At 40.7% G+C, this 21,600-nt stretch overlaps 1 protein-coding gene across 7 annotated transcripts in view; it reads left to right on the top strand.

The window, feature by feature from the left end:
• SATB2 (SATB homeobox 2) overlaps positions 1 to 21,600 on the top strand; it is a 205,960-nt gene that overhangs the window by 156,283 nt on the left and 28,077 nt on the right. For all 7 annotated transcript variants that reach the window (XM_089329023.1, XM_089329022.1, XM_089329021.1 and 4 more), the window contains one exon: positions 11,913 to 12,110. In XM_089329023.1, the coding sequence (XP_089185149.1) occupies positions 11,913 to 12,110 (198 nt within the window). The remainder of the gene's footprint in view (positions 1 to 11,912; positions 12,111 to 21,600) is intronic.

A 21,600-nucleotide genomic window follows, 5' to 3' on the forward strand; every position in this document is an offset into this window, starting at 1 on the left:
TCCATTGAGAGACACTTAAATTGTTTCAGTATCTTATTTGCTGTGAATAATGTTGCAGTGAACATGGGAGTACAAATATCTTTATAAGGCTGTTATTTCATTTCCATTGGGTAATTGCCCAAAAGAAGAATTGCTGGGTTGTGTGGTTGATCTATTATTAATTCCTCTGGAAATTTCCATATTGTTTCACATAATGACCATACCAATCTACATTCTTATCAACAGTGTACCTTTGGCTCCACATGCTTGCAAACATTTTTTATCTTCTCTTTTTGATAATAGCCTATCTTAATGGCTTAAATTTAAATTTGTGTTTCCCTGATAATTAGTGAAGTTGAGCACCTTTTCCTATATCTGTTGGCCATTTTTATGTTTTCTTTGAAGAAATGTCTGCTCAGGTCCGTTGCCTATTTTTAAGTCTGGTTCTATTTTTCTCTGCTGTTGAGTTGTAAGAGTTCTTTATATATTTTGGATATTACTCTTTTATTAGATATGTGTCTTACAAATATATTTTCTCAGTGTGTAGGTTGCTTTTTCATTTTGTTGATTATTTTCTTTGCTATGCAAAAGCATTTTGGTTTAGGGCTGGCGCCATGGCTCAATAGGCTAATCCTCCGCCTGTGGTGCCGGCACACTGGGTTCTAGTCCCGGTCGGGGTGCCGGATTCTGTCCCGGTTGCCCCTCTTCCAGGCCAGCTCTCTGCTGTGGCCCAGGAGTGCAGTGGAGGATGGCCCAAGTGCTTGGGCCCTGCACCCCATGGGAGACCAGGAGAAGCACCTGTCTCCTGGCTTTGGATCAGCATGATGTGCCGGCTGCAGCGCAGCACCGCCGCGGCCATTGGAGGGTGAACCAACGGCAAAGGAAGACCTTTCTCTCTGTCTCTCTTTCTCTCACTGTCCACTCTGCCTGTCAAAAAAAAAAAAAAAAAAGGCATTTTGGTTTGATATAGTCGTGTTTATTCATTTTTTTTCCTTTTCTGTCCTGAGCTTTTGGTGTAATACTGAAAAAGGTCATTGCCAATGCCAATATTGAGGAGCTTTTTACCTTTGTTCTCTTCTTTTAGTATTATAATTTCAGGTCTTACATTTAGGTCTTTTGTCTATGTTGAGCTGACTTTTGTATAAAGAGTAAGTAAGGGCCCAATTTCAGGCGTGTGGAAATCAAGCTTTCTCAGCACCATCTGTTAGAGAGACTATCCTTTCCCTTTGCTTTACTCTTGGTGCCCTTGTTGAAAGTTCGTTGACCATATATATTTGAGTTTATTTCTAGGCTTTCCATTCCACTGTTTTATGTCAGTACTGTGCTGTTTTGATTAAGATAGCTTTGTAATGTAAAATCAGGAATTGTGAGACCTCCAACTTTGTTCTTTTTTTTCTCAGTATTTCTTTTTTAAAAAGCAATACTTTTTATTTTATTTATTTGAGAGGCAGAGTTACAGAGAAAGAGAGGGAGGGAGGGAAGGAAGGAGGGAGAGAGAGAGAGACAGAGAGAGAGAGAGAAAGAAAAATGTTCCATCTGCTGGTTTATTCCCCAAATGGCTGCAACAGCCAGGGCTGGGCTAGGCAAACTAGGAGCCAGGAGCTTCATCTGGGTCTCCCATGTGGGTACAGGGGCCCATGTGCTTGGGATGTTCTCCATTACTTTCCCAGGCATATTAGCAGAGAGCTTGGTCTGAAGTGGAACAGCTGGGAATCAAACCAGTGCCCTTATTGATGTCAACATCATAGGCAGCAGCCCAACCCAATATTACACCTGTCAGTATTACTTTTTTTTGATTGGAGGGGTGTGTGAGGGGTTCCATATGAATTTTAGGGTTATTTTCCTCTTTCTGGAAAGAATACCATTGGGATTTTGATGGGGATTACCTTAAATCTGCATATTGCTTTGAGTAGTATGAACATTTTAGCAATATTATAATTCCTTCTAAAATTTAATTTAATTTAATTCAATTGAAAGGCAGAGATACAGAGAAGTGGAAAGATATCTCATTTACTTGTTCACTCCTCAAATGCTCACAACAGCCAGGGCTGTGCCAGCCCAAAGCCAGGAGCCAGGAACTCAATTCAGGCCTCCCATATGGGTGGCAGGGACCCAGCTATTTGAGCCATCACCTGCTGCTTCTCAATGTATATATTAGTAAAAAGCTAGAATTAGTAGCAGAGTCCAGACTCAAACCTAGGCCCTCTGATATGGAATGTAGGTATTCCAAGTGGTAGCTTAACTGCTGTATCAAATGCTTGCAATGATAATTCTTTTGTAAAGACAAACTTTTCATGTAAGAGAGTAAGTTTACAAAAGTATAAAATATTACCACAGTATCATTATGTAGTCCTTTAGCCTTTAGAGAACATTGCACAAAAGTTTAAGCTTTGCCACTTTGTACAAAAAATGTTTGATGATGATGTTCTTTTATGAAGTTCCTACCGTGGGGATGACTTTATTTGAGCTTGGATGGCTCAGGCTTTGGAAATAGAGGTGTAGCTCCCCTTGATTTCCCTGATTTAGATTGACAGAAAGTACTGGCCTTAAGTTGCCTCACGTAAAATGAGTTGATTATATCAGTCTCACTCCTAATGGTTGTGCTTTTGCCATTTGCATTCAGCATGGAAGGTGGTTAGAATGAGGAGTGTGGCCTTGCCTGAGTAGCTTCCCTTTTTATTGGGCTGATCTCTTAGGAGCATAGTCATCATTATATTAGGGTCAGTTTCCATTCTTGTGACCTGGATATTATGACATGCATAAAACAATTTAGGGGCTGTCTGCCAAAATCTAATTCAAATAAATCAATATATTTGCACTAAAATTAGCAGTCAAAAAAGGTTACTGTGCCCAGTGAAGAAACTTCAAAATATTAAACTAAATGAGCAATCAACTGAATGATATCTGAGCATCAAGTTGAGCCTTCTGGTTTCTCCTTTTTCTCTCAGTATAAACTCAAGGGATTAACCTCTGATGAAAGATTATCTGACAAAATCGTAACAGAATCTTGGTTCTTTAAAAAAAATCATTTGGAGGGAGAGAGAAAAAGGGAGATGGAGAGGGAGAAGGAGAGGGAGGGATGAAGGGGAAGGGGAGAGAGAGAGAGAGATCCTATCTGTTGGTTCACTCCCCAAATGCCCACAACAGCCCCATGGCTGGGCTGAGGGCTGATCCCAGGAGCTGGGAACTTAATCCAGGTCTCTCATATGGTGGCAGGAACTCAATTACTTGAGCCAGTGCCACTGCTTTCCATGGTCTGCATTAGCTAGAAGCTGGAATCAGAATCTGGAACTGGGCATCAAGCTGAGGCACTCCAATGTGGGACATAGGCATCTTAACCAGTAGGACAAATGCCCATCCTGAATCTCAGTTTTGTTATGAACTCCATTGTGAGGAATTGGCTTATTTTCACCACCCTCACAATTAATTATGTTAGTATTTCATGTCCTGTAACTTATTTAGGTATCAGCAAAGATCCATAACAAGTTGATATATAGTTCTTAAAATGTTAAGTATCTTTAACTCATCAGTAAAGTTCTTGCATTGATTTTAGCTCAGTTTTATCTGCAGAATATACCCTTGAGTTACATCACTTCACCTGTTCATGACATGGCACTTTTCCAGACTTGCATGGGGCTTTGATATAAACCAGGTTGCCATAGGAAAGCCATTTTTTTTTTTAACTCTCCCCATCCTTCTTAAAAAGAGATTGAGTTAAACTGTGTTTTTTACCAAGGGAGAACACTGGTGCCCATGAATAGTTCCTACCATATCATCATAGAGACTGTATAATTGTCTTCTTTTCACAGGACCACCACAAGAATGAGGCCAGCCAGGTGATGAGATAAGGAGGCAGACACTTGCAGAGTCACATTCTTTAAATTTTACACTTAGTTGCTTGCTTGCCTCTCTGTAGACCCAAGGACTTGGGCCATCTTCTACTGCTTTCCCAGGCCATAGTGGGGAGCTGGATCATAAGTGGAGCAGCTGGGATGAACTGGCGCCCATATGGGATGCCGCCCCTGCTGATTGGGACTTTAACCCACTGTGCCACAGCGCCCGCCCCTGTATGTTCCTATTTGTATGTGTGAAGATGCTCTGAGCCTCCTCAGTTCTGTATAGTTCTGCATGTCCTATGTATCCATGGCAAGGTGGGGAGCAACAAAATTGTAGGTAATCCCTCCTTGCAATAAACCATCTATAGCAGAAGCTAAAGAGGTGTTCTGAAATAAAATTTTCATTACTCCCAATTACTGACTTAATCTTTACAAACATATCCATAGAAATGTGAGAGGCATGTGTATGGTAGCCTAGAGACAGTTGAAAATTGGTTCCCATGAAAATACAGTTTAGAACTTGGTATACAATTTTGAAAAATAAAAAAAAGAAACAGATCATTTTTACTCGCCACATTCAAGGTATAAAATAATTAACCTTGAACTGTAACCAAATGCTAAGCACAAATCTCTTTCAGGTTTAGATGACCTCCTCGTCAGCAATGCATTGAAGCCCTTGACAAGTCTCCCTCGTAGTTAGCTTTTTATCCATTTCAGTTTTCTTGATTAGGTTATCTTGAATCATTAGGGGGTTTATTTATTTTAATAGACACTTATTGGATTCATGAAAAGAGAATTCAGTGACTAAGAAACAAGAGCTGAATATTATCTGGCTCATTTCACACTTCAGAAGAGTCTCAACCAGCTGAAGAGAAATCCTTTCACAGTTACAAAAGTTTGTTTGGGGACTTTATGTGCTTCCATTTAGAAAGCGAACTGTCTGTGGTTAATAATATGAATTTTCTTTGGAGACACTCAGAAAACATTTCCTTTTGGTTACATATGCTGACATTTTCTGCATTGAAGATGTGGGTGAGTAAATGGCCTTTTACATTTCTGCTGCAAGAAGCCTTGAGTCATTCTCCTACAGGACTGTTCATTTGCTGACTTATTCATTCATTAATGTTTTTAGAGGGGCAAAGGGTTGGGGGTACTTACTATTTAGTAGCTTGAATTCACTCATCACCTCTGTGTAGGCACATAAAGGGGAATACAGTGACAAGGCTCTGTCTTCCAGGAATATACAGCCTTACTCAACAGAAACAGTTACTTACTCTCTTATTGGAGGTCAGAGCAGGCAGTGAACTTGTGTTTAATGTTGAGAACGTCATGATTTGTATTTATTGTGAAATATTATAAAATTGGGGAGATTTCTCATAAGAATAGGACTTTTTTTTGGAAAGAAACACGAGGGCTTGGAGAAATTGGAGTCTTAACCAGTGTCCTGGCTTAGGGAAAACAAGTAATTTTGTACATGGGGACATTTCAGTACCATGGACAGGAACTCTACCCTTAAGTGCTGTCCACAGCCATAATGTAAAATTAAGAGCTGGGATTCAACTTCATATCTTATAGGCTCCAAACTCAAATACTTGGCCATATTATTATTCTGTAATGACCTCCCTGGCCACTGGAACAACATCAGCTTTTGGTATGTGACTTGGAGAACGTCACTCACTTATTATCTATTTGAAATTTTTAAACCTTTACAAATTTTAGGCATTCCTATTACTCATTAATTATTAATTCAGGAGAATTTTAGAACTCCCATGTGAACAACAACAACATACATGCATACATATGCAGACCCAGAGAAAATAAAACAGGTTTTAAGATGATGGATGGAATTTTGTGCTTATAATACCTACCATTTCTTTTTAGAATGAAAACAACTAAAGGATGGAGCTCATGAAGAATGTATTTTACCACTAACAAACCATTGTAGATCCTAGTTAATACCCAGGAACATGATTTGCTATGAAAAAAAAAAAAGCACTATCTAGGCTAAGATAAGCAGTGTTCTGACTTTAGCATAGTCCTTTCCCCAAGGAAGGGGCGGGGATAGGGTAAGAAAGAAAGGTATATTCTTTGCCATATTAGTTGAAAAGCCTTCAGTAAATCCTAGGACCCAAGGATTGAAATGATATTGCTTTGCATGACATTCTTCAGAATTGGACACTTGGCTTCCTTTCTAGATGATGCTTTGGCTTCATATAGTTGCTTCTGATTCTCTGTGTGATTATTTTTGTGTGTGTTTGCACTTGTAGAAAACATTATCAGTGCTTGGGATAGGTTTTAATCTCTTCTCCTCCCCACCTGGTGAAATCCATCCATATCACCCAAGATCCATATTATGTCATATTCTCTGTGGTGGCACTTTTCCTGATATGATTCATGGTCAGAATTCCTCACTTTCTTGTGAGTGATCTTAATTCACCTTTTAAGTGAAAATTAGCAGTGATCATTAAATGATGCATGAAATGTACAAAACCATTACATGGCACACAGAAAGTGAATGTTCAGTAGACTATTACACACTGAGTGTTTGAAGATCTCTCTGTCATTGTTCACAGTTTACAAAATGGGACAAATTGGATCACTCTATTCTTCTTATCATGTTCATGCAATAGAAGGAGGAAATAAGCCATAGAACATTGTGAAAAGGTTGCTTCTGAGTATTAGCACTTCTCCTCAACAGTTAGTCTTTGGTTATGTGGCTATAAAAACATTCCTGTAGGCTAATTTCTACGTAATCTAATAATTTCAGGTCAATTTAATGAGCACTTATAGAGCATCCCCTAACGTGCAAGGAACCATTCTCTGCTCTGAAGATGTTGAAAGCAGTCAGTTGTTCTGATGGAGATACAGATAGGCTCAGCTCTAACAACAGTTAAAATCAAATTGTTGAAGGGTAGAAACAATATGCTTTAGGGTCATTCAGGAGTGAGCAACTGATTATCTCAGGCGATCAGATGAGACCATGTAACTGAGCCTCGAAGCACAGCTTCTCATGGGGAACAGAGATTTGGATATGAGACCTTCCAGCCAAGGAAGGAGCATAGCAAAAGCACAGAAGTAAGAATGTTCCAGGCATCTCCAGGGACTGTGAGCAATTGCAATGGCTAGAAAACAAGGTCGACAGTGGAAATGATGGCAGAAGAGGATGAAATCATGAAGGAAAAACAACATCAAATTATGGTTCTTATTATTGCCCCTTCTAATGCTCAATCTTTGTGTCATGATAATGAAACCGTCAACTTAGAAACTATGGGATTATTATTCATCTTCCACAAAGAATCAATGGCACATTTCCTCAAATAGTAAGGATTCCTAATACATTTACAACATGATTTGTTTTGTAAATTTAGATTGACATGCAACTTTTCAGAACAGGTGGATTATAAACAAACTATGTCTTGACTGGTATGAGTGTCGCCTCACCTGCATAGTTGGAAAGGACAGTCAGAGTTGTTTATATTTTGTTCTGTTTTACTGAGGGAAATATATTTGCTTAAGAGACTGATGAGATGGCTAAAATGAGATGTTAATAAATATTATTTGCTTATGGGCTGTGTGCTTGGAAACTCTTTAACCATTGATTGCAAGGCAGAAGTTTTTGAAGTTGTATTTCTTCTTTGGGTTCTGATACTGACCATAAACGAAAATGTTAACTGTGAATTTCTTGGCATCCTTACACTGAAGGCTCCATGTGGATTTTCCTATACATGTTCCATGTATTCTTTGTATCTTAAAAACTTTTGTTTTGAACTAACTCTAGACTCACAGAAAATTTGCCAGGATAGTATAGAAGGGATAGTTGCTCTGTACTATATATTTCTCACCAAGCTTCCCCAATGCTCACATCACTTTAGAAGGGGACTGATTGTTTATTTTGTCAAACACCTCTTTCTATAAATTTGTCTGAATATTATATCATGACTTGACTGAGATTATGCATTTTGGGTACGAGTACCTCAGATATGAAGTTGTATCATTTGCAGTTCATCGTATCACAGTTCATGGTGTTGTATATCCTTACTAGTGTTGTTGACCTTGATCATATGCTCAAGGTGATTTCTTTGCATTTTTGATCCTAATGGCTATTTTTGAAAGATAGCAAAGTAAACTCACAGAATGTGGCACTAGAAGAGGACCTAGAGACCATCTTTTATAAATCCTCCTTTTTTACAGTTAAGCTCTTAGGTCTAACACTGCCCAGTCATTTAATGACAGGGCAGGAACTTCACAATCAAGTACCTGGGCTTTGAGTGTAATGTTCTGTGTACTTCCTAGCTGTGCTCAAACACTTATAATTCACTTAGTCCCAGTTTTGTCAGACTATAAAATAAAAATGTACTATATGAATATTCGGCTAACTTCAGGAGAAATCATAGAGAGGTGTATACTCCACAGTTGATGATGCCCACTCAGAGAGCTAGCCAAGGCTGGAAATCAGCTGAACTTCTGTATCAGCATTTCTGAAATGAAAATAATTCTCCTGGAATGCTCCATATAACACATAGGGAACAACAACAAAAAAACCTACTTGAGATTTTTAACAGAAAAAGGAGATTTGTTTATTAATAATTCATGAGTTCCCATTGAACATGCACGACAGAAACAGTGCTATTCAATAGAGAATACTGTCATCTGTCACTGTTTTATTTGACATTTACACTTTTTTTTTTTTTGCCTGATACTGCAAAACTTTCTTGGATGGCATGCAAAAATTATATAAATGAAAAAAATCCCAATGTGGGGACCCTTTATCTGTTCTGTGATGGCTTAACTGACAATTTACATACATGTGTGTTCATGTAAAAGCATGATAATTTCTCACACATTCACTAAATACTTAACAGGCTAATAAGAGATCCTATTGAGAAAACAGGGATAAGCATTCCAAATAGGCTGCTGGAAGGATCATGTGCATAAAATAAAGGTGAGTAGATGGGAAGTGAGGTGGAAGAGTGGATCTCCTGGATATAAGCTTGCAAATCTGAGCAAGTGAGTCAGAGTGAGGGGAAAGCAAAGCATGGCTGCCATGAGGAAAACTGACGAGAAAATACATTGCCATTTCTGAGACAAAATAAATATTTATAAATGGCATCGCAGGAACTCCTTTAGTAGGGAATATCGATATTTAGTAGAACAGCAAATCAGAGTTAGGAGCTCCTTATGGTTTTGTGCTACTGTAAGGCTCCTGACAATCTTTCTGCTCTGTAGGTTAGTTATTATTTATAAAAATCACAGAACCAGCTGATACATTCATAAGCTAATTATTGAAGCAGCTGGGTACACATGGTGCAATATGTCCAAGGCTGTGAAGTATCACAGATTTCTTGGGGCCTGCTGTGGTGGGGGTGCGCTGTTGAAGGCTCCATCCCTTAATCTGATCAGCCAAGCAAACACTTTGTGGGGAAACTAGATTAATAACCCTCTAAATACCATGAATGTGCTTCATCTTCAAAACCGGGTTCCCTTAAACATGCTATTAGCTCAGCTCCATGAGGGATTTGAGGAAGTTCTCTGGTGCCCTAAGCACAGGGTCTTGTTGGCTACCTCCCTGTGCCAGAAATTAATTTGGTTTGCTTATGTCTGCACACATGATCACACTTGTGTCTAATCCGCTCCCTAATAGCTTCAAGGTCAAGACCTTGCATGTCAGTGGGCAAATTGAGCACTACACTTCTTAAAGACGGATGGCAGACAGCACACAGTCCATAACAAGGCCTGTAGTGTTGTTCTAAGCGATTGTAATGAGTGCAGATTATAACAGCGCATATAAATCAAATGCAGCAATGAATGTTGTGTGAGACATTCCAAGTGGCATAAGTGGAGATACCACTCAGCTGTCACCTGTCTCCTTTCAAGCTGTGGCTTCCCACAATGCAATTCACTCTTCAGGCTGAGCAGCAGGTGCTGTCTTCCTTAAGGTCTGAGTACCTCAGGACTTCATCTTTTAACAGATGTAGGTTTTGTTTTTATTTTCCGTTAAATGATTGGTCTCCATGCTATCGCTTCCCCTGGGAGATGTTAAACATACCTGTGTGAAACATTTGAAAGAGTTCAGTTGGAGACTTATTCAGCTCTATGAAAAGACAGAGAAATAGGAGCTTATTTTTTCCACAGATGGTTTCTTTTCCATTTCAAGAATTCTTTCCTTTGTGCAAAGAAGCCCTTGAGGAAACACTTTGGGACTAGGAAATTTTTAGAAATATAATTTGTTTTCTGGTAGGCACAAAAAATTTGTCTTCGTTTTTCATATACATTGCACCTTGAAAAAAATCGATCATTACTTGTCTTTTAATTGATTTGGAAAAAAAATCCATGAAAACACTTGGAAAAACATTTCCAAGCAAATGTTAAGATATCTTGTTTTCATTCTTCCTAACCCTCTAACTCTCCCAAGCTCCCAGTTTATTGCAAGAAAAGATCAGGTCTGCGCAAATGTGGCCTCTCACTTGTAAAAACAAGGCAGTGTTGTGTTACAGATTAGTTTATAAATCCCCAGTGGCTTCACAGTTCAGTGCCTACAGCTGCTGCAGATGGGCCTGGGTTTTTGTCTCTTCGCGGTGCTGCAGCCGGCAGTTGAAGGAGAAAATGGAATGATCAGGTTATTAACATGGAGGCCGTGAGGAAGAGGCTGCACAATGAGAACAGCTGGTGTTGCTGTCTTGGCTGATGCAGCGGAGATAATCAAATCTTGCCTCTTTTTGGGTAAAGGCAGAAGACACAGTGGAGAGTTAGACAAACAACGGCTTATGATATTATATGGGGTTTTTATAATGCATGTCAGGAACTCTCGTTGGCTTGCAAGTTATGATAGAGAATTTGTTGAGGTTTGGGGTTTATTTTTCACAAAGTCATTTGTGTTTATGCACCTCTTTAGAAAAATTTTTACTCTTTTGCAAGAGGCATGATGTGGGACAGTTCTTGTTTTCAAAATCAGCAATGAAGCTTAGAAATGATGGGTTAGGAAGCTACTGGGTAAAATATTTTGACATGAGTCAGTGAGTGATGTTGACAGCATCCTCTGTATTATTTTCATATAATCCATCATTATTTGCATTACATTTTCTTCTTGTGCAGTTGCAAGGGAAGAACATCCGGATGCCAGAGTTGGGAGGTAGGCATTTGCAGGTGTGACCCGACCAACTGCCTACCTCCCTGCAGGTGTGGCTGTGATGGGACAGTGATGGTTAAGAGGGCCAAGAGCATAAGGCATTCAGAAATTGCCACATGTTGGTTATTTTCATTCTTGCTTAAGTTATTTCCATTTTTTGTGGCGTTATTGACAATTGTAATAATATTCCCTTCCTAGGTAGTGATATTTACCATTGAAATTTTGTTCTTTAGAATTTGCCTTTTTGTAATACATACTTTTCACATCACTCTTTTCTCAGAATGAAATACTATCCAATTGGATAACAGAATATTGTCCATTTGTCTGACAAAATGCTAATGACCATTTCTGAGATTCAAAACTGTAATCTCACTTTATTATGTTGTTTTTCTAAAAATTGATTTTATTTATTTGAAAGGTAGAGTTAGATGGAGGGAGGGAGGGAGGAAGAGACAGAGAGACAGGGAGAGAGATTTCCTGTCTGCCAGTTTATTCCCCAAATGGCCTGGGCTGTTCCAGGATCAAGACAGAGCCTGGAACTCCATCTGGTTTCCCATGTGGGTGGCAGGGGCCCAAGTTCTTGGGTGATCTGCTGCTGCTTTCCCAGGCACATTAGCAGGGAGCTGGGTTGAAAATAGGACTTGAACCGGCTCACATGTGAGATGTCGGCATCGCAGATGGCCTCTTAGCCCACTGTGCCACAACCTTGGCCCCTTGATTATGTTTTTTTATAAGGAAAGTGTAATGGAGAGTATGTTCTATAGAGGAGCAAAGCGATAACTAATGTGAGTGGAGATTCTTAGGCATTGTTGTTACTGCCTATGTGGTCAGACTGTTGCAGTATCTTGAGATCCCAGATTGGTGGGAACAGTTTTGAAGGGAAAATAGGATAAAGTAGGTGACGCTTGTGTAAAGGGACTCAGCTCCTCTGCACTCAGCAAGTCAACTCAAGGGGCTCCCTCTCTCTCTAGGGTTGGCTGTGTGAACTGCTCCGCTGGAAGGAGAACCCAAGCCCAGAAAACCGCACCCTCTGGGAGAACCTCTGCACCATCCGCCGCTTCCTGAACCTCCCCCAGCACGAGAGGGATGTGATCTACGAGGAGGAATCGCGGCATCACCACAGTGAGCGCATGCAGCATGTGGTCCAGCTCCCGCCTGAGCCGGTGCAGGTCAGCAACCCCCACCCCAACCCACACAGTGGTTTCTGTGCCAGCAGCAGCAGTTGCAGGTCAGAGAGGCCCGCTATACCACCTGTCATTAGACTGGGTCACGTGCCATGTTCCTGGGGACAGAGGACCCTGTTGTCAGAGTGGCCACTGTGTGTGTGTTTGTGTGTAGGGAAAGAGAATGAGCACGTGTTGTTTGTATATCTGCATAGAGGAAAATGACCAAGTTCTAGGTCAAGCAGATGCTTTCCCGAAAGTCTTCAACCTGTGACATTATGAAGCCAGGACATTCATGGAGAAGTAAATCTCCCTGTCAAAAAAATCCCCATCATTGCCATTCATTTGTTTTTTAAAGAAACACTCTGGGGTAGTTTCTGATCCAAAATTCATCAAGGAATGTTTGTGATGAGAAGTAGCTTATGACCTAAGGAGTACCATTGAACTCAATTGAATCTTCAAGAAAAATTGTGGCAGATTCTTAGAATTTTTAAGATGAATTTTCCTGTCTTTGGTTTTTTCTGCCTTCATTTAGGCTACATGTTGGCTTAGTTATTGCTCTCATTGGAACAAATAATACTCATATCTGAAAGTAATTGAGTTCAACTAGCAGCTCTTTCTAAAATCCGTTTCCTTCAAGAAGAGAAATTAACTGGAGTTCCAAGGCTAGACCCCTCGAGCTTTACCTACAGTTGTTTTGGGAGATTGTAAGATTTTCTCTGCTGCCCAATACCATCACTCCTGGCTGCCACCAAAGAGAACCCTTTAAGGCTTCTCTCTGAGTCTCCTCAGGTGTGGCAAGAAGAGTTGAGGCAGAGTGCATGTGTGTGCCTCGTGTGTGTGTGTGTGTGTGTGTGTGTGTGTGAAGAGTGGAAGAAAGGATGAGTGTGTGAAGAATGCTGGAGAGGATGAGGATGGAGGAAAGGTAAGGCGTGGCTAAATATCCTCCCCTGGGGTTTCTGTGTCCCCTCTTCTCCAGTTCATGTCTGTTAGGTCACTTTTCTTATACATGTAGACACCTCGTTCCTTGCTTTCATGCTGTCATCAGGTGGTTTCCAAGGCCAAAGTCACCGAGTGTCCGCAGCGTTAGTTGTGCGTGGAGTCTCCACATCTCTTGCAGTCTCCACAGTGGGCCTGCAGTGGGTGGGTGATTAGACTACTCTGCAGTCATGTGGCAGAGCCTGCTCTCCTGATCTGGACTAGATCTTGGGGTGACTCATTCTTGGGATTGCCTTCAAAAGTTGTTCTCTGCTTTCGTGGTTGGGGCTCATCCCAACCTCAGGACACCTTCCTATAGGTAATTATATTAATCTACTGCCACATAGAGCAGCGGTGTTCATCCATTGAGATCTAGGAGAAATTTAATATTAAATAGGGATCCAGTATAGATTTTCTAGCCTTTTATAAAGTAAATTTATAAAAAATTCTGAGAAGCTCCCACTTATTGTCATTGTCATTTCATAAAATTTTATTGAATATCAAACGCATTAATGAAATGAGTAGCTTCAGACATATAACCTTTATAAACTCAGCCAAAACTTGCTATTACAATCCCTCCCCTCTCCCTCACTTTGGTGTTGGTGATTGAACTGATGTATGAACCGGCATGAGGCTAAGGACCAACTTCAGGAAACCAGTACTGTATAGACTTTTCGCTTAGGGCCCTTCTTTCCTGTGCCATACTTGTCTCCACACTTTGCACAGAAAATTACCATCTCTGTGGGCTGCGATGTTTGAGCAGCTATAAGAATGTTCATCAAAGTATTTTATCTTATGTTTGATGAGTTTGAGTGAAGTAAGTCTTGGAAGTAGAGACCTAGAGCCGGTGTTGTGGTACAGTGGGTTAAGCCACCCTCTGCTTGCGATGCCGGCATGCCATGTTGGAGCTTCAGTTGAGCTTCCTGATATTGTGTCTGTGAAGGTACATTCTGAAGCCAGGAGCTAGAACCTCCATCTAGGCCTCCCACATGGGGGTGGCAGGGACCTAAGTATTTGAGTCATCACCTGCTGTTTCCCACGGTGTACATTAGCAACTGGAGTCAGGAGACCCAGGCAGTTATAAAACTCAGGTCTTTCTATGTCAAGTGCCTACATCTCTAGTGTGGTCTTAACCATTGGGACAAATGCCCATGCCCATCCCTTCCTGGACTGTCTTTTCTCTCTCTCTCTCTCCCCCTGTTTCCCTCCCCTTACCTTCCATTCCCTTTCCTCCATCCCTCTCTCCCTCCCTCTCTTCCTCCCTCCCTCCCTCCATTCCTTCCTCCCTTCCTCCCTTCCTTCCTTCCCATCTCTTTCTCTGTCTCTGTTGGTCTCTGTCTCTGAAATACAGAATGAGAGAGAAGAGTGAGAAAGAGATCGTTCATCCATTGGCTCACTCCCCAAATGACAAAAACAACCAGGTCAGGGCCAGGCTGAAGGAGCCAAGAACTCTTACTGAGTCTCACATGGATGACAGGGACACAATACTGTCTCCCAGGCACATTAGCAGGAATTTGGATAGGAACCAGCACTCTGATATGGGATGAGGCTATGAGGCTTTGGGCAGTGATCTCTGTGTATAATTACCTACCAGATTGATCTATTTAATTCCTTCTCACTCTTGTCACCATCCCCCACTCCACTTGGTGCTTTCTCCAATGTTGAGAAGTCTCTTAAAGTCACAACCCCTCTCCTCACAGAATATAGGATATTTAGGGCTGGCATTGTGGCACAGTAAGTTAATCTGCCACTTGCATGTGGGCAGTATTGCATAATGCAGTGCCCATCTGAGTCGGCTGCTACTCTGTGCCCTGGCTATCCTGCCTTTTTTTTTAAGCTTTATTTATTTACTTGAAAGGTAGAGTTACAGACAGAGAGAGGGAGAGATAAAGAGAGAGGTCTTCCATCTGCTGGTTCACTGTCCCCCAAATGGCCTCAATAGCTGGAGCGGGGCCAATCTGAAGCTAGGAACTGGGAGACTCTTGCACATCTCCCAAGTGGGAATAGGGGCCCAAGCACTTGGGCCATCTTCCACTGCTTTCCATCAGCAGGGATGCTGGATCAGAAGTAGAATAGCCAGGACTCAAACAGGCACCCATAAAAGATGCTAGTGCTATCAGCAGATTAACCTACTACGGCACAGAGCTGGCCCCAGCTACCCTGCTTCTAATCCAGCTCCCTGTTAATGTACCTGGGAAAGCAGTGGTAGATCAACCAAATACCTGGGTCCCTGCTGCCCACATGGGGAACTCAGATGGCTCCTGCCTTCAGCCTGGACTGGCTCTAGCTGTTGTAGGCATTTGGGGGAAAGAACCAGCAGATGGAAAAATCTCTCTGTCTCTACCCCACCTTTTCTGTCTATCATTCTGCCTTTGAGATAAATAAATCTTGTTTAAAAATTAAAGCAGAGATGATATTTTCTTCCTATTTATTTGCAGAGTTAACAAATGAAGTCTTGTATCACCTGCAGTTGTATTATTTTCAGCCCACCAAGGTTTAAAAAAATGAAATGAAAAAGCTTACGTGGAAAACCCAGGTGATTTCACAGAAAATCTAGACAGCCAGATCCACCATGTCCACAGTGGCACAAGGCTGGAGCCAACACCCTTCCCACAGAGCACCCACTCCCCATCCTGCTGCGCTGACCCCCATGCCTGCACTTTCTGGGCACCATGTCCACACATCCTTCCATTTTATTCATTTAGGCCTCACTCCTGTCATATCACCTTACCCTGTCAGTCCCCTGACCCACAAGATTCCATTTCCTGGCTCTGATTTCACCAATGGTAGCCATCACATACAAGTTATTGTTAGAATTCTAACACCTAGCACCAGCCTTTGCAAGCTCAGCAATAAGTGCACGTTTGCTGGGATTTCACTTCAGAGAGGAAGCAATGTGATGTTTGAGACCAGTCTGCAGCTGGGGCCTCTGTGAGTTGCAGTCAGCCCCACAGCTTCGGTGGTCTGTCCTGGAAGAGTGAGGTGGTTCTTCCTTGGGAACTCAGATCTCTCTAGGCAATGGGTTATCTTTAACATCTTACTGAACTATCTGGTTTCTCCAGGTTTCCTTTCAGCATTCTAAATCTCTATGTCTAAGTCTCTTTAATAATCCCCTCTAAGTTTCCAATGGACAGAAATTGGCTTTCCAGGCCCCAAATACCCTTTGTAAACCAGATTTATTCACACCATTGAGCCCCAATGGGGACACTCCTGCCCCAAGGGAGTGTCAGTTCATTCTTGGGACCCATAAAATTCTACAATTTACATTGGTTTATGCTCCTTCAAAGGATCACAGTGCATAAAGAGATTTTCAGGATGTCTCTGGCATTAAAATTGTATGAAAGGGAAGATGATTAGGGAAAAAAATGCCTAAAAAGCTTTCTTGGAGGATTAATAATTTTCAGAAAATTTTGAGAAATGCTAATCTACATGATGTTTTTAGTCTATGTGTATAGGTAGTGCAAAGATCAGCAGAGGTGAAGCATGGTAAGGCAAACCAAGCCAACCAAAGTAGATCGTGAAAAAGAAGAAATGCATTCTATTTTTTACCTCAAAATGGTTGAAGACAAAATTATATCTTGTGTTTGTAGTATTTTCCCCCCTAGTGGTTATTATGACTTGAGGCCCTATTCTGAATGGATATCCCAAGCTTAGAATCAAAAACTAGTTAGGTCAGGGTATTCATTATTACAAACTCTGTTTTACAATTGGAAAAACTGGAGCAGAGACGCCAAACCTTGCCTGAAGCCAGAATTGGCAGCTGCATGAAAACACGGGCATTTTTGGCATCCAACTTTTCCTCTGACCACACTTCCGTCTTAATGCAGCAGGAAAGAAAGGGACTATGACGAGGTCCCCAAGCGGGGTTGACTGGGGAGTGTTTGCCAACTTGTTCATGTCTGTGCAGTTTGTGCTTTATTGCTTTACTGTATTTCTACCATAGTGTTTCCAAGTTCAGGAATTCTCAGCCTACTGCTATGTGATTTCCTGACAAGTACTTGTTTTAAAATTCCAGACTATACATTTAGAAGGAATGGGAGACCTGGCTGGTGACAGCCAGACACCAGCACTTTCCTTCACTTGTCTGGATGGCTGCTCACTTGGGATTTGCAGCATCTAAGCCACAGATGTCCTCTTGTTGGGATTCATCAATGGTTCTTCACCTGGGTCATTTTTTCAATGGGAGAATTTGGAAGTGTCTGGAGACATTTTTGACTGTTATAATTTGAGGGTGCTACTGGTATCTACTGATAGAAACCAAGTATATTGCCACAAAGTATTTCATAATGCATGGGGAAACTCCCCAGAGATGGATTTGCTACAATGCTGATATTACTGAGCTTGGGAAACCCTTGTATAGGTATATCCTTAATTGCCTAACTGTAAAATAAAAAACCATGAGTATGTCCAGGGCTGATTCTGAGCTTTTCCTACACAAAATCTAGTAATAATAACAGTGACACTATTATTATTTCTTCACTCTCTCCTCCTCCTCCTTTCTCCTACTCCCCTCACCCATTCTTCTCTTTCTTCTTCTTTTCCCCTGGCAGCATTTAACTGCCAGGCTCTCCAAATCTGATAGTTTTTGCAAGTATATTTTATCTTTAATCACTGTGAAGAACCAAGGGGAGGAGGTTGTGTACATTCACTGAGTGGAAACTGCAGCTTAAAGAAGGGATATGCCCGAAGTCAGAGCTTTAATTCACATCTATCTTCTCTGGAGTCTCACTTTTACTTGTGTGCTGGAAAGAACTTCTAGGTCACAACAGCCCACATTCCCTGAACACTTATTGTTAGGTATCTGGTATTACACAGAACTGTTTAATTTTTCATCACTTTATTGAAGGGACCTAGTTTTGTGAGCTTTATTTTTTATAGAGCACTTAATGCAGCAAAGTCTGTAACACAATTGGTGTGATGTCAAAGGACTTGTGTGATTGAAATTTTCATTTTTTATCAGTCTGATTTAGCATTCTTGAGATGGCTTCAGAATGTGACTCTCATTGCTGATATTTAGGGGTATTTCACATCTACATTTCAGCACTGAGGATTCAGTCCTATTTTCTAATTCCAGATGTGCTGTCTAAATGTTGATTTGTGAATTTGGTTCCAAAAGAACAACTTCTAGGAAAATTAATAAATAAGCCAAATAATTAATCAATTAAACATGCTTTCATATTGTCTAACCAGGTTACCAGAATGTTTTCCATCTTGGATTCATTCCAAGCTCCTGTTCAAAGCCTGCTGTTTGAATCAGGCTCTCAAGTTTAAAAGCCCTGCTCTGGTGAGGAGAGATGCACTTTTAATGAAATGTTTCAGTGGTTGGGTAAAAGAAGGCCCTCTCTTGAGAAACTTTGAGAGTCTTGGAACATCAGTGAAGGCCCACAGAGTGTTTTCCTACTAGTGTGTTCTCATGTATGTATTTGTTGAAGAGCAGTTTTGGTTTCTGTGTTGCCAATAAGTTTTGTTACCATGTATAGATTTTTAAATTTGTGATTCAGGAATATAGAGAGATTTGAAAGTATTTTGTAACCAGTGCTTTTTATTCTATGAGGTGGAAATTTCCATCTTGGGTCCCCTTCTTCTAAAATATACTAAAGAGCTTTTCTCTAGTGAACATGTCAGAAAGTTAAAGAAATTCATTGGAATCACAAGTCTCTGTAGATTAGATATTAATTGTGGCATTGCTTTTTTTTTCTACAGCAAAGTAGGCCTACTTTTTTTTTTTTTTTTTTTTAGTTTAAGGGGTCTTAACCACTTTTTTTATGGACATAGAAATTGTTGCGTAATTGTTGGGTTCAAGATTTCACTAGGCTTGCCATTTTAATGATTGGAGTAGTTTTTTGCTTCTCATTCTTCATGATGTTTTTTTCATGAGATTTGCCAAACAGAGCTTCCCGTATAAGTGGCTGAAACTTCCTAACTGCCACCTTTCCAAATTAAACATCCAGGGTGAGCTATTGATTAGAAGTGAAATTTCCAACAACAGGTTCCTCTTCACCTCTCCTTTCCGGCACTCTGGCAACATGGAGAACCTTGATTTCTTGAATAGCTTGCTCTTCCGTAATTCGTTTTTTAAAATAATAATTTTGATATTTTGCATTTTTGAGACGCAATACAATTCATATACCTCTCTTGGGTTACTTATACACTCTGTTTTTAAGATACTAAAACTGAGTAGAAGGTTCTTTTCCCTCTGCTGCTTTATTGGTAAAAGGAACACTCAGAATTAGCTCAGAGACCACTGAGATCACTGTACGTTGGCTTTCTATCTTAGAAGATTAATTTGTTAAAGTTTTGGGACAGTAGGATACTCATTCTACATGTTTTCATATTCTTTCCCTTCTGGTGATATTAAATGAAAATGGGTTTAATATAAAAACTTGACCTTTTGTTGTTGTGATGGGAAAACAGACTAAATATTATTCTTTTGAACACAAAGCTTATTTATTTTATAAAAAAATTACGGTGCATTCGGGTAGAGGTGTTTTTACCATTGTTCCATTGATCTGCTCAGTGTTCTTATTCCTTCTCCTCTGTGTGTGTTTTCAATAATCTGAAACACTGTCTTTTCCAGCCTGAAAGGACAGGGGTAAATGGCTAATAGACTTCGTGAAGGGGCCAACGGATTACATGTGAGCAGCATAGAGCAATAAGAAAAAGAGAGGCAAATAGAGACTGAGATACAAAGTGCCTTAAAATGCATCCTCCCTTCTCTTCTCACCCACAAAAACCAACAATGATAAACTGCAACTAAAATTAAGGCTCTTGTAGATATTGATGTGTCATTGTTCTAATCAAGACCTCATCACATTTCATCTGAGAGGAGGAAAATACATTCCTTTGTATTTCTTTAGCCTGGGTTTGGAAAAAAAAAATGATTAAAATTGATTGATAAGCCAGTTCTCGGCCGGCGCTGTGGCTTAATAGGTTAATCCTCCGCCTTGTGGCACTGGCACACCGGGTTCTAGTCCCGGTCAGGGCGCCAGATTCTGTCCCAGTTGCTCCTCTTCCAGGCCAGCTCTCTGCTGTGGCCAGGGAGTGCAGTGGAGGATGGCCCAAGTGCTTGGGCCCTGCACCCGCATGGGAGACCAGGAGAAGCACCTGGCTCCTGGCTTCAGATCAGCACAGTGCGCCGGCCACAGCGGCCATTTGGGGGGTGAACCAATGGCAAAGGAAGACCTTTCTCTCTGTCTCTCTCTCTCTCACTGTGCACTCTGCCTGTCCAAAAAACCAGTTCTCAGGTCTCACATTACAGAATAGTTCAGAATGCTGGCCATGCTATTTTTATTCTTAGAGTTTTACTTATTTACTCAACAAATATTCTGTGAACTCCTTTTGTGAGCCAGGTATTATTCTAGGCACCACATATATAACAATAAATAAAACAGAATTTTACACGTATATTAAACAGTTTTCCCCTTACTCCAAATGTATTTTTAAAAATTTATTTTATTTGTTTCAAAGGCAGAGTTACAGAGAGACAGGGGACTCTTCCATTCTCTGGTTCACTCTGGACTGCAATGGCCAGCTCTGGACCAGGCCAAAAATAGAAGCCTGGAACTCCATACAGGTCTCCCACATGGATGCACTTGTGCCATCTTCTGCTGCTTTCCCAGGCACATTAACAGGGAAGTTGATTGGAAGTAGAGCAGCTGGGACACAAAATGGTAGTCATATGGGATGCTGGCATTGCAGGTGGCAGCTTAACCCATTCTGCTGCAATGCTTCCCCCTCCCCTCAGTTTATTCCAAATGCATTTATTAAACAAACTTCTGGCTACCTTGGATAAATCTAAAATTCAGATTATGATTTAGTGAAATCTACAGATTCTGTTTCTTCTTGTGATCCTAATCTTGGGTGACATATCTTAGCTTCATTTTTTTTAACTGTTTCTAGAATGAACTGGATAGTGTCTCTTAAACATTGTGAGATGAAATTACTTTAGAAAAACATGGCTATTTAAGGTATCAAAGCAAAGAAATCTTCTGAGTCTATTCTATAGAGTCTAAACTGATTTATGTGCCTCTCAAAAAATTGTGTCTTGACTGATGAACAAGTGATGTTTTAAAAAATAAGATTAAATGGAAAATAGATGGATGGTAAATATGTATACTCTACCCTAATTTCCCCTTGATCACACACAGAGACACTTTTTTTTTTGTTTTTTGGTCCTGATCATATTAATTCTCTCCACCCAAAGTGACTTCTCCAAGTATCAACCTTATACTTGGCACTGAGATCCGAGCTAGTTCATTGTTAGTATGTCAGCCAAACCACCTCACAAAGTTAGCTTTGTGAACTAGAACCTCCTACTTTATTTTCTCTTTGGCAGAAAAGCACATGCTGTTTCACATTTTCTCTTTGAATTTTCTATGCCAGTGCTTCTCATTCATAGGCAGTTGTCAGTTTGGAGGGCATTTATCATCTTTGCAGAAGAAGCAGAAGTTCACATCTGCAGAGCAGGGCTTTCCTACACAGGGAGTTGAAATGCCTATCGTTTTACTCTGGTTGGTTG

Source organism: Oryctolagus cuniculus, chromosome 3, assembly GCF_051225735.1.
Source record: "Oryctolagus cuniculus isolate XC-2025 breed Fujian yellow rabbit chromosome 3, ASM5122573v1, whole genome shotgun sequence".
Classification (NCBI taxonomy): Eukaryota; Metazoa; Chordata; class Mammalia; order Lagomorpha; family Leporidae; genus Oryctolagus; species Oryctolagus cuniculus.